The 14,288-nt window shown below is 40.1% G+C and overlaps 1 protein-coding gene across 20 annotated transcripts in view; it reads left to right on the plus strand.

Annotated features, from left to right (window-relative positions):
• The window catches only part of UNC79 (unc-79 homolog, NALCN channel complex subunit), a 374,208-nt gene that overhangs the window by 200,939 nt on the left and 158,981 nt on the right, over positions 1 to 14,288 (plus strand). For all 20 annotated transcript variants that reach the window (XM_063793093.1, XM_054666247.2, XM_054666242.2 and 17 more), the window contains 3 exons: positions 3,525 to 3,754; positions 6,196 to 6,367; positions 8,006 to 8,236. In XM_063793093.1, the coding sequence (XP_063649163.1) occupies positions 3,525 to 3,754; positions 6,196 to 6,367; positions 8,006 to 8,236 (633 nt within the window). The remainder of the gene's footprint in view (positions 1 to 3,524; positions 3,755 to 6,195; positions 6,368 to 8,005; positions 8,237 to 14,288) is intronic.

Raw genomic sequence — 14,288 nt, forward strand, 5'->3', positions numbered from 1 at the left:
TCTCATTGGGGTCCTGAGCCCCCAAAGCCACATCTATAATGATTTTTGAGGCAGTCCTTCCTATACTTTGGGCGTTTCAGTGTGCCCTTAAAATTATTAGAAGCCCTGTTATAGCTGAGAGGCTCAATTAGACATCGCCTTATAACTTTCTGAAGCCTTAACAAAGGATCTTAGAGTCATAGACCATATTCTTCCTTTGATCTTTATCCTGAGGCCATTCTTACTTTGAGAATCGTTTCTAAGCTTGTGGGACCAGGATTTCAAACAGTTCTATTTTCTAAATCAGCATGTTTTGGCTCTGGGGACATACGTAACATATTTGACACCCAGGGTAGATCATTTTTTAACACTTCCCTCTTTATATGACAAAGTTATTTTTAGTAACAAGCTTCAAATTAGCACATTTTTATTGCTTATCCTTTAATAAACATTGTGTTTTACATAGACATTAATTTGGAGAATTTCCATTAAGTTCATAACAGTTCAGAATTGTATGAGCTTGCCCTGGGTAGTTTGTATTCTACCTCTTTGTACTGCATATTCCCTGAATGGTATATTTGAAATAGGCAATGATAGCATCGTGATTGGAAAGATGAAGAGACAGACCTTGATTATTTCAATTCTGTGATTTTGTGAGACCACTTGGAGTTATTTCTATGTGTTTAAAATTCAAAGCAGTGAAGCAAAGTGGTTGGAGTGAACATTTGAAAACACGTCCAGCTGAATCTCCATCTAAGGGAAGCCTCTCTAGTTTAGTTTGGAAATGAATGAGCTGAATCCACATGGGTTGAGGCCTTTCAAATATATTATCAAAACTTAGTAGGAATCCTAGCAATTATTTAGAACTTCGATCAACTGAAGATTATTTTTGGGGAAATGTATTTTATTGCTGACATTGTTTAGAATTGATGGCATGTGGTAATAAAGCAGGTTGACTTTTAGTGGGTATTCCAGATATTATCATATGCAGTGTATCCAGATACTCCATAAGAAATTGCTCAAAATTTGCGACGTAAAACAGCAACATTTAGTTATGTTCATAGACTCTGTGGATCAGAGATTCGGACAGGGCATGATGGAGATAGCTTGTCTCTGTTTGATGATGTTTGGGGCTTCATCTGGGAAGACTTGAATGCTGAGGGTTTTAATTATCTAGAGGTTTCTAGATCATACGTTTGGGCTCTGGGATGGGGTGACTTGAAGACTAGGCTAAGCCAGCGCCATTGACTCAAGACTTAAACATGGTCTCTCCCTGTGGCTTGGCTGTCTCATGGCATCCTGGCAGAGATCTGGGAGGAGTATCTAATGAGGAAGTTTCTGAAGAGAGAACATCTCAAGGCAGCAAGTGGAAGCTGCGTGTCCTTTTATAAGCATCATTTCTGTCATGCTATATTGGTTGAAGCAGCTGCAAGCCCATCCAGATTCAAGGGGAGGGAAACTATCCTTGACTTCTTGATGGGAGGAGTGTGGAGAACCCGCCTCTGGCCACAGATTATTTACATTCTTTCCACTTGCAAAAGCCTGACTGGAGGTCCAAGATCTTCTCATCAAAATCAAGTTCAGGTGTAGATGAGGCTTTTTGGGCTTGGCTCCTTAAGTATTCTTCCTTTTGCTTTGAATACTTGTGAATGAAAGAAATGTTATCTGCATCCTGCACAGCTAACATGCAATAGTGATACAGGGGTAGGATTACTGCAGTAGAGACTCATGTAAAAAGTGAGGAAATGAGAGGAAGGTAGCCATGTCCGAATCTCTGATCCACAGAATCTATGAACATAATTAAATGTTGCTGTTTTATGCCGCTAAATTTTGAGTAATTTCTTATGGAGTATCTGGAGTCCTTAGAAATTCTGAAAGTCACAGGGCACATGTCACTTGTTCCTTAGTTAGGTGCGAGTCCTGCTTCCTGGGAGCTGGTCTCTTTGGCTCTAGGCCCCACCCTCTGGGAGATGCCCATCTTTTCCTTCTCATAAAAAGTAGCCTGTCATTTACAGCTAAGTAGTTTTATCAGCCTATTTTTTGCTTATAGAAGTTTGGAAATCCCAAAACATCTTCTTTTTTGGGCTGTCTCTGTCCCTTTCAATCTACAATGGTATAATTCCATTAAAAACATGGGCTTTTATGTCTCAATTTATAAACCTGCTTCATTAAACGTGAGTCAAATGCACAAACCTCTTTGGGATAAGTCCTTCTACACCTTATGCTCTCTATGAGGCTCCCGGGAATGATGACTTATGATTCTTAGAACCCTTATTGTTGAATGAAGTGGATGCTGAGGTATGCCCTTAAGATCCTTAGAAGGCACCCCCCACCCACCCCCGGCTTTTTTTTTTTTTTTGTCTATCTAAAAGAGTCAATGGTGTACCATATTAAATTCTGAGTTCTTAACAAAGGGTTTTATATTTGAGCCCTTGCTATCATTTTTTTCCTACTGAGACCACATTTTCCTGATAGGGCCCTGGATTTGATGTTTGCCTTGAAACTTTTTCTTACCTTGAGAATCCTATGCTGGCTGGAAGGACTGTCCTGAGCTCAATATTTTCCCTTTAAATTCTAGGTGAAGACAGATTAATTCATTATTTTATCTCCCTCCTCTCACAAGCTCTGAGTTCATAAAGGCTTAGAGTCTAACGCCCCCTTGGGGGTGTTCACATCTTCACAAGCACTATTGAAAGAGACATTGACTATGTGGTGGTCGCATCTCTCATAGGCTTGGGGCATGTCTCCAATAGCTTCATGTGGGTGCTGCCTCACTCCTCTGCCTCCCGCCAGGGCAGCTTGAACAGTATCACCCCTGAACTTGGAAATGTCTTATGCTCCACCACTTTTCTCGTTCCCATCACTTCATTTGCGGTTCCCTTCCTGCGGTTGATGTCAGTGCTGACTCTACGAAGGGTTCTGGCTGTGTATGTCCCTGTGGTCTTCACAGAGTGCCAGTGGGCATGGGAAGGCCTGGCTTGAAGCCATCACTTTGGCACAGCACAGTCTCTGTCTTTGAATGCAGCATCTACCTGTCCTTGAATGCGACAAGGACAGAGGAGCTGTAGCGGAAATCTACTCTTTCAGGTGGATAAAATAATTTTGAAAGAGTTTGTTCCGGGAGTTAACATCATTTCTTTTCTTCCCTGATGTGCTGTGATGTTGCACTCTCTGATCCATGGTTCTGTTTTTTTCTTTATATTTCTGCTGAAAAGCTCTTGGAATGTTAACTTGAAATAATCCAGAAAGTGTCCTCCTCCTCGCTCACCCCATGGCCGAGGTAACTTTACACAAGGCTTCCCAACACAATGCCACTGATATTTAGAGCATTTCTACTACTCACAGGAATAGAAAACACTCCTCACCTTTATTTTTTAACTATGACTGAAATCTAGCTAGTGGGAGAATAACCTGCGCTTTGGAAACTAGTGGCCCTTGAATGTGTTGTCACTTCGAGTGGCCCCTTAAGTTTTCATTTATTCTGATTCTTAGCCAAGTTTACCTCGGTGGTCAATTTTAATTGATTTCACTTTCTTGGCTTCTAGAACTGCAGTTCCCACGTTAGAAGAGCAGTTGTCACCTGCTTCTCAGCAGGGTGCTGTGGTCGTCACGGAAACAGGCCTGTTCGGTACTGCAAGAGGTGCCACTCAAATCATCACAGTAATGAAGTGGGGGCCGCTGCGGAGACTCACCTCTATCAGACCTCTCCTCCGCCCATCAACACGCGGGAATGCGGCGCTGAGGAGCTGGTCTGCGCCGTGGAAGCCGTGATCAGGTAACACGCAGTTTCTTAGTAGCTGCCTCTGACAACTCCACCTTGCTTTGAGCTAAGCTCCGCACACTGAGATGTGCATATTTAATGCAACCTCAAATGCCCTTAGCCCAGATGCTCACCTTCTCACAGTGTTGTAATGATGCTATTTTAATTCATGAATTCAATGAATATTTTTACGGATGCCAATTATGTGCCACGCACTATGCTGGGCACATGGGAGGCAGGAGGGAATAAAATATAGTCTCTGCCCTTAAGTTACCCATATAGGGACTAGAAAAACATAAGCACGTCATTGTGGTACGGTTTGGTGAGCTCAGTAATAGCATTGAGGAGAGGGCGTTAGGGGAACTAGGTGAAGGGGCCAATCAGAGTGAAGCGTGTGAATAGGCCTGGCTTGACTGACAGCAGCATTAACCAGTCAGGAGGCGGGGAAGGCAACAAGGGCGAATTACCTGCATAGGAAACAGGTGCGGGAGAACTCCAGGTAATTCCATGCTGGGATAAACCACGACCCTGTGTAGTCAGACAGGGACAGCAGGGACAGGTCCTGCAGGCTACTGGGTTTTTCTTCTTCTATCACATGACCAAAAAAAAAAAAAAAAAAAGCAATTGAAATAACTTCTACCCTTCCTCTCTTTTTGTCTGATACTCATCGAGGCAAGATTTTTTGTTTGCTTGTTTTTGTTTTATTTTGTTTTGTTTTGAGACAGAGTCTTGCTCTGTCGCCCAGGCTGGAGTGCAGTGGTACAATCTCGGCTCACTGCAACCTATGCCTCCTGGGTTCAAGCGATTCTCCTGCCTCAGCCTCCTGAGTAGCTGGGATTACAGGTGCGCGCCCCCACGCCCGGCTAATTTTTGTGTTTTTAGTAGAGACGGGGTTTCACCATGCTGGCCAGGCTGGTCTTGAACTCCTGACCTCAGATGATCCACCCGCCTTGGCCTCCCAAAGTGCTGGGATTACAGGCGTGAGCCACCGTGCCTGGCTCCAGGCAAGATTTTTTTTTTTTAATTAAATAAATAATACGGCCGGGCGCAGTGGCTCGCGCCTGTAATCCCAGCACTTTGAGAGACCGAGGCGGGTGGATCACGAGGTCAGGATTTTGAGACCAGCCTGACCAACATGGTGAAACCCCGTCTCTATTAAAAATACAAAAATTAGCTGGGCGTGTTGGCGCCTGCTTGTAATCCCAGCTACTCAGGAGGCTGAGGCAGGAGAATCGCTTGAACCTGGGAGGCGGAGGTTGCAGTGAGCTGAGATTGCGCCACTGCACTCCAGCCTGGGAGACAGAGCAAGACTCCGTCTCAAAAAAATAAATTAAAAAAAATAATAATATTAGAATTTAAGTGTTAAAGGATAGAGGCGAAGTCTTTTCTGTTTCTCTTATCCCAGTGGCTGACACGTAGTAGAAATACAATTAATGTTTGTCAAATCGAATATTATGGAAAGTTTGAAAAGAAATAAAAACACTCAGCCATACTGATGATGATGTTATCACCATCATCATCAGTGTTGCTTATGTTCTAATTTTATTTAAATGTATGTTTCATTTCTATAACTGTAATCAGTGTATCCACAATTCTTTTTGAAATAACATTACACTATTAGCTCTTCTCCACGTCGTTGCATGGTTTCCATATTTATCATTTGTAGTGGATATAATATTAATCTAGCTATAACTTACTTTTCTCTATCGTTACATATTTAGACTGCTTCCAGTTTTTTACTTTTATAAGTAACGCTTTGAGAAATATTTTTGTACATAGTGCTGTACCTATATTTTTTATTTTCTTAGGGTAGATGACCAGATATCAAATACCTTGGTTCAAAGGGTATGAATATTTACATGGCTCTTAATACATTACCAAGTTGCTTTTCAAAGCATGTGTATGGATTTACAATCCCAACACCATGTATAAAACTTACCAATACTGAGTGTTGTTTTTTAAAATTGGAACTTGTTTAGCAAACAGAAAAAAGAATTTTCACTGTTTCACTTTCGTGTCTTTGAATATCAAATGGTGAATATTTTTCCATTTGGGTACAAGCTCCTCAACCTTTCCTTGTATCATGCATTTGCTGTCTGCACAGTTTCATGATAGATATAGAGGAAGCATTGACTTATAGTGGGATGGTTGGTGAACCAGAAGTCAGAAAGGATCAGTTCTGCTTGATGCTAATTGATTGGAGGAACTAGCCTCTTTGTGCCTCAGTTTGTTCATCTTTGAAATGGGAATGGAGTATAAAATAGTAAGAAAATAGAATGAGGCATCCTGGAGTAACTCAGGATGCACAGTACCCAGTAACTCAGTAACACAGTACTCAATTTAAAGAAGAGCAATCCAGGATGCTTGAGTACTCGTGAGGTACTTCCTCTGAATGGGTCATGATCTAGAATGTGTTTTTTCACAGTCTAACTTGAAATCACACTGCTCTTTGGCAGCTTGTTGAAAGAAGCCGAGTTCCATGCTGAGCAGCGAGAACATGAGCTGAACCGGCGGCGGCAGCTGGGCCTCTCCTCTTCCCACCATTCCCTGGATAATGCTGACTTTGATAACAAGGACGATGATAAACACGATCAGAGGCTGCTCAGTCAATTCGGAATATGGTTCTTAGTAAGAAAAAGAAGTTAACTATTCTCCACTTTCTTATTTCTCATTTCAAAATTGTACTGAAGAGGAATTTCTCCTGTTCTTTTAAAAGGAGTAAATAGTGAAAAATTAACCTTAGCAATGGGGCTGAAGCTATGGCAATAGCTGTCAATCCTGAGCTGCATGTTAGATTTAGCTAGGAAAGCTTTTAAAAACTAACAATGCCCAGATCGCATTTCAGAATCTTGGGAATTTTTTTAAAAGCTCTTGGCCATTGATTTTGATGAAGAGCCAGGTGTTAAACCTACAGTATCAGGATCTAGACTGGTACAAGTAGGAAAGTTGCTAGTATATATTGTCAAGTACTGGATTCAATAACATATACAGATAATTCACATCCCATCACCTATGTAGATGAAATTTTTCTTGAAAGTTCAGTCTCTGTGGAGCTTTTTGTATATTTATGATATGTCTATGTACACCAGAGACGTTATAGCCAAAGTAATGCAAGGAATATGATTGCTATTGACTGATTTAACTTCAACATCTATTCAGTAGAGATCAAACATACAGATCTAACATCCCAAGCAAGCTGAATTTACCAATGCTGCAGAGAAGCAGGCTTTTGTTTTGCCCATTGGAGACATTAATTCAGTCTCCATAGTGATATATCTCTATTATGCTTGCACATAGTTCCATGAAAGAGTCTTTACCAAATTGGCATTTAATTGTTGATTTCACATATCTTGTTTCCTAGAAGTTATTATTTAATGACACAATGGCTACTACTGTGAACTCTTTGAAGGCAAGGACAATGTTTTATTTATTTTTTTTATTCCTGGACCCTGCCATAGTACTCAGTAGAAGATTAGTTCATAGTAAATGAATGAATGATGTTTTAAAAAGTCTATTTGTGGGCCGGGAGCGGTGGCTCATGCCTGTAATCCCAGCACTTTGGGAGGCCAAGACAGGCAGATCACGCGGTCAGGAGATCGAGACCATCCTGGCTAACACAGTGAAACCCTGTCTCGACTAAAAATACAAAATATTAGCTGGGCATGGTGGCAAGCACCTGTAGTCCCAGCTACTCGGGAGGCTGAGGCAGGAGAATGGCGTGAACCCGGGAGGTGGAGCTTGCAGTGAGCCGAGATCGCGCCACTGCACTCCAGCCTGGGCGACAGAGGGAGACTCCATCTCAAAAAAAAAAAAAAAAAAAAAAAGTCTATTTATGATAGTGAATTGGGGGACTCCAAGGTATCTGAATTATTACTAATACACAATTCTTAGCAAAATATGATCATTTTAGAACTGAAATGTATATACATTATTTTCATTGAGGATATTGATGAAATATCATTTTGTTGACCTAACTTTTTAGAAGCATTTATCTGGTGCAGATTATATAATAGATTTCTTGTAGGAGAAAATGCTTAATTGGAAGGTGAAATCTTGAGGGAAAATTGTTGTTGCAATCCATCTATCCCTGTAGAAAGGAACACAGTTTCTGGATAAGCGATCCCCATTTTTAAAACTGCCTATTTCAAACAGATTATCTGGGATATCTTTTTATTGTTATTTTTATTTTTTGCCTCTTAATGCACCTGTAATAATTTTGTAAAGATGGATGGAAGCCGAACAAGGTTCTAATCTACCTACTTCTAGGTGAGCCTCTGCACACCCAGTGAGAACACGCCTACAGAAAGCTTGGCCCGGCTGGTGGCCATGGTGTTTCAGTGGTTTCACTCCACTGCGTATATGATGGATGATGAAGTGGGAAGTCTGGTGGAAAAGCTGAAGCCTCAGTTTGTCACCAAATGGCTGAAGACCGTATGTGATGTTCGCTTCGATGTCATGGTCATGTGCCTTCTTCCTAAACCCATGGAATTTGCCAGGGTAAGTGGAGGCCTACAGCTCACACCTTGTTAGAGAGGAGGACTTGGGGAGAAGTGCTGCCTTAGCCATGCGGGTATTATCACTGTCTGCAGAGGAGGAACATCTCTCCTTATTTTAATTAATATAGCTAAATGAATTTAGTAACTGTATCTTGGGTGATGTACTGCTTTGATGTTGATTTGGGATGAGGAAGAATGGCAAGATGCATTTGTGAGGTATCTTTAAGAATTTAAGGGACTATTCTTTCTCGACATTGCTGATTTTTTTTTTTTTTGAAATGGGATCTTGCTATGTCGCCCAGGCTGGCCACCTTGAACTCCTGGGCTCAAGTGATCCTCCTGCCTCAGCCTCTGGAGTAGCTGGGAAGCTAAATATTTTTATTAAGAAACAACAACAAAAAAGCCTTTCTATGAGGTTACTAGAGCTCAGTCCCCTTTTGGCTTAGAATCTTTGGAAAGATTACCATTCAAATAGGGGAAATGTCTTTTTTTCTTTTTTTAATCATGTATATATATATATATATATATACAGGTTAATGGTAGAAGTCCCTGCCCTGCCATTTGAAATGCCAAAAAGGTTCAGGGTCAGACAAAATGCACCTATTCCTCTCACTTAAGAACAGATTTCTCTGTGCTGATCCTCTTGCTTCTGCCTCAGTGGATCACATCTGAGAAGAACCCATGTTTCTTTTTTCCTTTTTTTTTTTTGAGACAGGGTCTCACTTTGTCACCCAGGATGGACCGCAGTGGTGTAGTCATACTCACAGCAGCTTTGAACTCCTGGGCTCAAGAGATCCTCCCACCTCAGAGACTACAGGCATGCATCACCACATCCATCTAATTAAAAAATTTTTTTTGGTAGAGATGGGGTCTCTCTATGTTGCTCAGGCTGGTCTCAGACTCTTGGCCTCCAGCGATCTTTCTGCCTCAGCCTCCCAAAGTTCTGGGATTATACAGGCATGAGCCGCTGTGAGCAGCCCATATTTTTTGAATATGATGTAATTTGCGTCTAACCCAGAAAGGTGGATGTCCAGAATCAGGTTTTGGCAGTAATATGTGAAATTTTTTTTCCAAGTGTTTTCTAAGTGTTATTTTTATTTGTGATTTTTTATTTCCTTTCAAAGAGATCTTGAGGCAGTTTTCAGTAGAAACCTGTGCTAAAGTAGGACATTTAAGGATAAAACAGCACAGACCATCTATAGGGGTAACTTTTATTGGATTTTCAGGACTCAGAGTGATCTGTGCATTTATGGAGATGTACTTCTTTCTTCTTTGGTGCCACCTACTGACTCACTTAGAAAATTGAATTTTTGCCTAAAGGAAATTTCCCATTTTCTGACATTCTTTGCCTGTGTTGATATATTTTCTATTATTATGTCTATTGGAGTAGTGAAGAATTGATGTGACATGCTTCTGGAAAATGAGAAGAAATGATTATGTTGGGAGAAAAACTTTTCTTATTCCAACTTAGGTGCAGATGTTTTGGGGCCTGCAAATTAACTGATAACAGTTTAACTGGAGAGAAGACAAAGTTTATTTATGAGTACATGTGGGAGATCTCAAGGATAAATTACTTCCTGAATAGCCAGAAATAAAAGATTTATATATCAAACTTAACAAAAGGTTTACTTAAGGGCTTCAGTGAGAAGGTATGGAAGGTTCCATTGGGTTTTTTAATGCCATGGGAGCTGGGCAGGAACTGGGCTATCTCCACAGCAGCTGAATCCACAGGAAACTCCCTTTCGTGGGGGTTAACAGAAGGGTTTTCTCTGGAGACTCTGCTAGAGTCACATAACGGAAGTTCGGCTAAGATTTCTTTTTGCATCTTCTTTAGCTTAAATGTTTTCACTTTAAAATAATCTTTATACCAACTGTAGGGTTTCGGTGGATAACATTTCCCTCATCTGAAACTTCCCTTGAAGTTTCAACATACATGAAAGAAGCTAGGTTGATTTCTATAGAGGGAAGATTTAGGCTAGAAATTGTGAGGTAAGAGATCTGCAGAGGAGAACAAGAGCATAGAATGAGGAACCAGAAAAGCACAGATTAATGGTTGGGATAGATTATAAATCTAGGTTTTGAGTACGGAGGGCAGACAGTTGAGAAGATGTCTAGATGTTGGTCTTGAAGCATGTTTAGACGGTGGAGTGAGAACATCAGTGTCACAGTTATGGTTATTTTCCAGAGCAGAGCAGAGAAGAGGTGAGTGTTTGGTGAACTTCCTGAGTGGACCAAACTGTTGTAGCAATAAGTCCTTTGAATTTTATATCATATTGTCCCACTTCAGCTTTTGGGGCTTTGTAACAAGATAACCCAGAGTCTTAATAATGATCTAGGAAGTTAGGTTTTAGTTCTCAGTGGTGCCATGTCAGGTGGGTAGGAGAAAAGTTAGAAGTGTTAATTACGGGCAAAATGGGCAAGACAGAAGGATCTAGTTTACAAAGAGGTGAAAACTATCTCAAAGGTGATGAACAGGACTAGAATCTGATCACTCACAAGGGTTATAGTTTTTCATCAAAACATAAAATTTATCTTTACAATCACCTGCATTTTGACCAAAGATAATCAAAGTAAGATTACTTTTGGTTACAAAATTAGTCTCTTTAAATTTGGTCTGATCATTTGCACAAGCACAGCAAGAATGGTAATTGACTACTTAGGGCTTTTTAAAGTTTGCATTGCCAGAACTCTTATAAGGAATCTCAGATTGGACTTTTAGAGGTTTCTTGATGCTAGAAGTCAGACCAAGAACTTGTCATCAGATTTCATCTTTAATACTTATAGATTTGGGTGAATTCCTTTCTCCTTGAGGTCTCCCAAATATTCTAAGTTTCCTAGGAAGTGACCTTTTTTACTCATCTGTAAGGCTGAGAATTCTGTAATGCAGGTATCGAATCTGTTTTTCCAAGAGGGCTTTGAAAACCCTGGCTCCATAAAGTCAATCTTAGTTCCTTAAAACTGTTTAGTCATATCAGATTCCATGCAATTCACAAATATGACATTCTGCAAAGACTTAGTAATATAACTGTAACTGCCTGATGGGTTCTTCCTGCCTGCTGCACAAACAACATCGATTCACGGAATTGAGTATAGAAAGAGTTTAATTGACATGAGGCCAGCCGTGCCACACGAGAGACTGAGTTATTGCTCAAATCAGTCTCATCAAAGGCTTGTAGGTTAGGGGTTTCTCAAAGTCAATTTGGAGGAAGGAGTAGGGGTGGCTAGGCAGTGGATGTTTGCTGCTGATGATGGTTGGGTTGGAGATGAAATCATAGGGAGTTGAAGCTGTCCTCTTATGCTGAGTTGATTATGGGTGCGGACATAGGAGGACATGGCTCCAGGTGGAGCCATGGGTGTCAGACATGCAAAAAAACATGAAAAGCTATCTCAAAAGGCCAATCTTAGGTTCTACCATAGTGATGTTATCCGCAGGAATAATTGGAGAAGCTGCATATCTTGTGACCTGTGGAATAACAGCTGGCAACCATTTATGTCTACACCTTAGCAGAATTCAGGCTCCTTTCCTCCTCATAGCCTTGTGGTCTCTTTAGAAAGGCATTTGAATTTTGGAGAAGGGCTACTATCATTTAAACTATAAGCTAAATATCTCCCAAAGCTAGTTTGGCAGTTTAAATGCTAAAGGCAAGAGGGGGGTTGGCTAGATCCGATCTCCTCCACTGTCATTATTTTCTCACTGTCATAATTTTTGCAAAGGTGGTTTCATAACCAAGTTTCCCAATTATGTCCTGTTAAAAGCAGAACAGATTGTTATTCAACTTATGCAAATAGCTGTAATGCTATGAAAATAGGAATATTCAATAAGAGCTTCTGAATTCTGGAGGAATCAAGTAGAGAGAAAAAAGATATATTTCATGTTTGTTTACAAAGGTATAAATCTACCAAATTATTGTGAGTTATAAATAGCTTAGGAGAAAAGAGAAAGGGGTTCCTTGTATCTGAAAAACAGAACATTGATTGAAAAACTAGCAATGTTCTAAACAAAAAACGATACAAATTATAATCATTTATCATTCAGTCCTATGTAATTCAGTCTTGTTCTGCTTGATTGAGTTAGCAGTTAATGAACCCATTAGCTGCTCCACTAGAGTTCTGGCAATCCTTACTCATTCCAGTGGTATGATCTCAATTATTTAAGCAATGCCACCAGAAGCCTGTACCCCAGGGTACCTGTCATAGTCCTTTCCACGGATCTCAGAGACAGTCTGTTTATGTTGAAAATAAGCATTTTTGCTAGTAGCTGATTGCAAGAGTTTTCAGAGAAACATCAGATAACAATTACTATCTGAATGACAAAAGGCTTAAAATAGTCATAGTTAAAGATCTGCTGAAAGTTCACTGTGACACAGTTGACAAGGCAGTTTTGTTGTTTCTGTAGCATGAAACATTAAAATAATAACAAAATGATAACTGATAATATTTTGTCATTGTTGTCTACCATCAGACAAAGAAGCATAAAGATGTATCATGCCAGCAAGGGCATTGACAAATTTCTAGGAACTTTATATAATTCCCGAAATATTTGTATTCATAACATTTACCTATACAAATGTAACCTAAGGACAGTTAAACATCTCTTTTTATTTGACAACGCTTTCCATAGACTTCAACTTATCAAATAAACCTAATTAGTTTAATGTATCTTTTTATAGGTAAGAACAAATCCTTTGAGATTTTCAAGCATCCCTCTGGGAAATTTCAGTCAGTTCAAGACTAGGATTTTATTTAGGATTTGGCTTTGGAAAGGCAAAATATCAAAAGTTACCAGAAATGTCAAAAGATTTGAGTACTTGATTAACCAACGTTACAGGTCACTGTGAAACAATTCTTAGTTATTTATTTAACCTATATGACACTAAGAGATTTCAAAAGTAAATATAGGGAGCAACACAATTGTAAGAAACAAAAAGAGAAACAAAACTTAGCTCTTTTAATATTTAGAAGACTTGGTTCTCTTAAATAATCTAGGACATGATTAAGACAAAAAGCACAGGAAGGCCAGGAGTAGTGGCTCATGCCTGTAATCCCAGCACTTTGGGAGACCGAGGTCGGAGGATCACTTGAGCCCAAGAGTTTGAGATCAGCCTGGGCAACCTAGGGAGACCTTGTCTCTACAAAAAATAAAAAAAAAATTAGCCTGGCATGTTGGCTCGCACCTGTAGTCCCAGATACTTGGGAGGCTGAGGTGAGAGGATCACCGGGAGGTTGAGACTGCAGTGAGCCATGATCACGCACTTGCACTCCAGCCTGGGTGACAGAGTGAGACCCTGTCTCAAAAAAAACAAAAAACAAAAAACAAAAAATCAAAAACAAAAACAAAAACAAAAAAAACACAGGAAATTATTCTGATAAGACACAGAGTCTTTGTTTCTGTCTTAGTTTCTTCAGTTTGTTTGGGCTGCAAAAAAATACCATAGACTGGGTAGCTTATAAACAACAAATTTCTCACAGTTGTGGAGGCTGGAAAGTCCCAGATCAAGGCAGATTTAGTGTCTGGTGAGGGCCTACGTTCTGGTTCATAGATAGTGCTTTCTGGCAGTGTCCTTATATGGTGGAAGGGGCAAGGTAGCTCTCTGAGGTCCCTTTTACAAGGGCGTTCATTTATAAAGGCTCTGTTCTCATGATCTAGTCACCTCCCAATAGGCCCCACCTTCTAACATCATCACATTGGTGATTAGGTTTCACCCTAAGAACTTTGCGGGGACACAAATATTCAGACTGTGGTAGTTTCCTAGGCAGATTTTTCAAAAGGTAAAGAAAAACCTTTTACAACCTCTTATTAAGAACAGAAATAAGATAATCTAAAAAATGTTGTTTTTTTAAGAGAGAGAAAATGAAACTCTGGTTTTGCATCAGTACACTGTTAATATTAAAGCTCATTTACAAACCTCACAGTAAATCTACTCAATCTTAGCCAACATGACCACACAAGATAAAATTCTCTTTCTCTGTCTTCCCCATACTTCCCTTTCAGGTTTTGGTCCTTTCCTCTTCCTCATTCAGGAATAATGAGTAAACAGCTCCTTTAGGAAAGA

This window comes from Pan troglodytes, chromosome 15, assembly GCF_028858775.2.
Source record: "Pan troglodytes isolate AG18354 chromosome 15, NHGRI_mPanTro3-v2.0_pri, whole genome shotgun sequence".
Classification (NCBI taxonomy): Eukaryota; Metazoa; Chordata; class Mammalia; order Primates; family Hominidae; genus Pan; species Pan troglodytes.